The sequence below is a fragment of the Aplysia californica genome, unplaced genomic scaffold, assembly GCF_000002075.1.
Source record: "Aplysia californica isolate F4 #8 unplaced genomic scaffold, AplCal3.0 scaffold00512, whole genome shotgun sequence".
NCBI lineage: Eukaryota > Metazoa > Mollusca > Gastropoda > Aplysiida > Aplysiidae > Aplysia > Aplysia californica.
This window is the reverse complement of record NW_004797782.1, coordinates 295,786-297,226: the sequence shown is the minus strand read 5'-3', so window position 1 is coordinate 297,226 and position 1,441 is coordinate 295,786. Positions and strand designations below refer to the sequence as shown.

At 41.5% G+C, this 1,441-nt stretch overlaps 1 protein-coding gene across 1 annotated transcript in view; it reads right to left on the bottom strand.

The window, feature by feature from the left end:
* Positions 1-894, bottom strand: part of LOC101849399 — a gene marked incomplete in the record, with an annotated part of 5,878 nt that extends 4,984 nt beyond the window's left edge. The window contains 1 exon segment of the mRNA XM_013086842.2: positions 723-894. Coding sequence (XP_012942296.1) covers positions 723-864 — 142 coding nt within the window.
* Between the last annotated feature and the right edge of the window lie 547 nt (positions 895-1,441).

Here is a 1,441-nt window from a genome sequence, read left to right as displayed (position 1 = left end):
GGGGGGGGGGGGGGGGGGAAGGGAGTGGGGAAATAAGAAAGGAAAGAAAGCATGTAAACATAACAGTGACAAACAAACAACTACAAATAAATCGCTACCCTAAAATTACAAATTTCTCTTTTCGCAGTACCTAGTTTTGAGGAATTTGACGTGTACATTTTTTAAAGTTTCACAGCATGTCAAGGTTTCGAATACAATTCTTTGAATATCTTGACAAAGACACTAATCTTACCCTTTTCATAGAGTATGATAGATATAAAACATTTGGTTTCTGACCTCGTGGTTTTAGAAACTCTAATTTGCACAAAATGACAGATAGAACTTCGTAATTTTGAAGTAGCGAAATTCAGGAGCGCCGTTAGCTCAGTTGGTATCGCGCTGGACAACCGAGAGGATAGCCCTGGTTCGAATCTTAGACTGGACGTTCTTGAACTCGGGTAGGTTTGTGGAGTTTTCGAGGCTCTCGACCCATTTGGCTAGGTGTTGTGGTTAGGCGTTGTGGTTAGACGCTTCACTGCTGCATACAGGAGACCTGAGTTTGATTCCCGAGTGGCGATAGTTTGATTGTTTTTTCTTAAATAAGTATCTCGGTCTTTCTTCTGCCTCTCAGCCTTTGTTGGCCCTTCGAGGCAGTGTCTAAATCTCGCCCCCATAAACATGTAATTCCTGTTGATGGGGGCGTAAAAGCCCCTATACTAAAAAAAAACCCTAAAAATCCTCACCTGGTATGTCAAAGGTCACTTGTAGGAATGGATCCTGTTCATTTTCATTGGACACAGAGCCTGTAGCAGACATTCCGGGAATGTTTTCCTCGTCTGTTCCCTCGCTTGTGACAGAGGCTAGTCGACGTCGTCTTGAAGTCATCTGGTATAGGGTCAAGCTTCGGATGGCTCTGTCTCCTGCTCGTTGACATGGGCGTTGAAAGGTGTTGAAAAAGTGGTAAATTTGTATATGTTTAGCACCCCTTACCAACATTGTTAGGTTATTTAAGAGGTGGGACCTCTTTGTTTAACGTCCATCTCCGAAAGGACCAAGGCAATTGGCAAATTTGTATAAAATGCCTTTTCCACGGACACAACGTCGACTGAGCTCAGGCTCGAATCCCCGGTCCCATATTCTCACGATTACGAGTCCTAACCGCTAGGCAACAGACGTCACAAGTAAGTGTTGTAAAGAGGGATGCTAAATAAAATGAATAATAGATTGCTACTCTGGAATTACAAGGCTCTATCTACTCAGTACCTAGTTTTGACAAATTTGACGTAAAAATAAATTTCACAACATGATTAAGCTTTTTCGAATGCAGTTCATTGAATCTCTAGATAACGACTCTGAATATTCTAATGATTTTGTTAGAGCTGATAGGACATTTATCTTCAGACCTCATGGTCTTAGTAACTCGAAACAACCGAAAATGTCAAATAGAACTTTGTAATTCTAA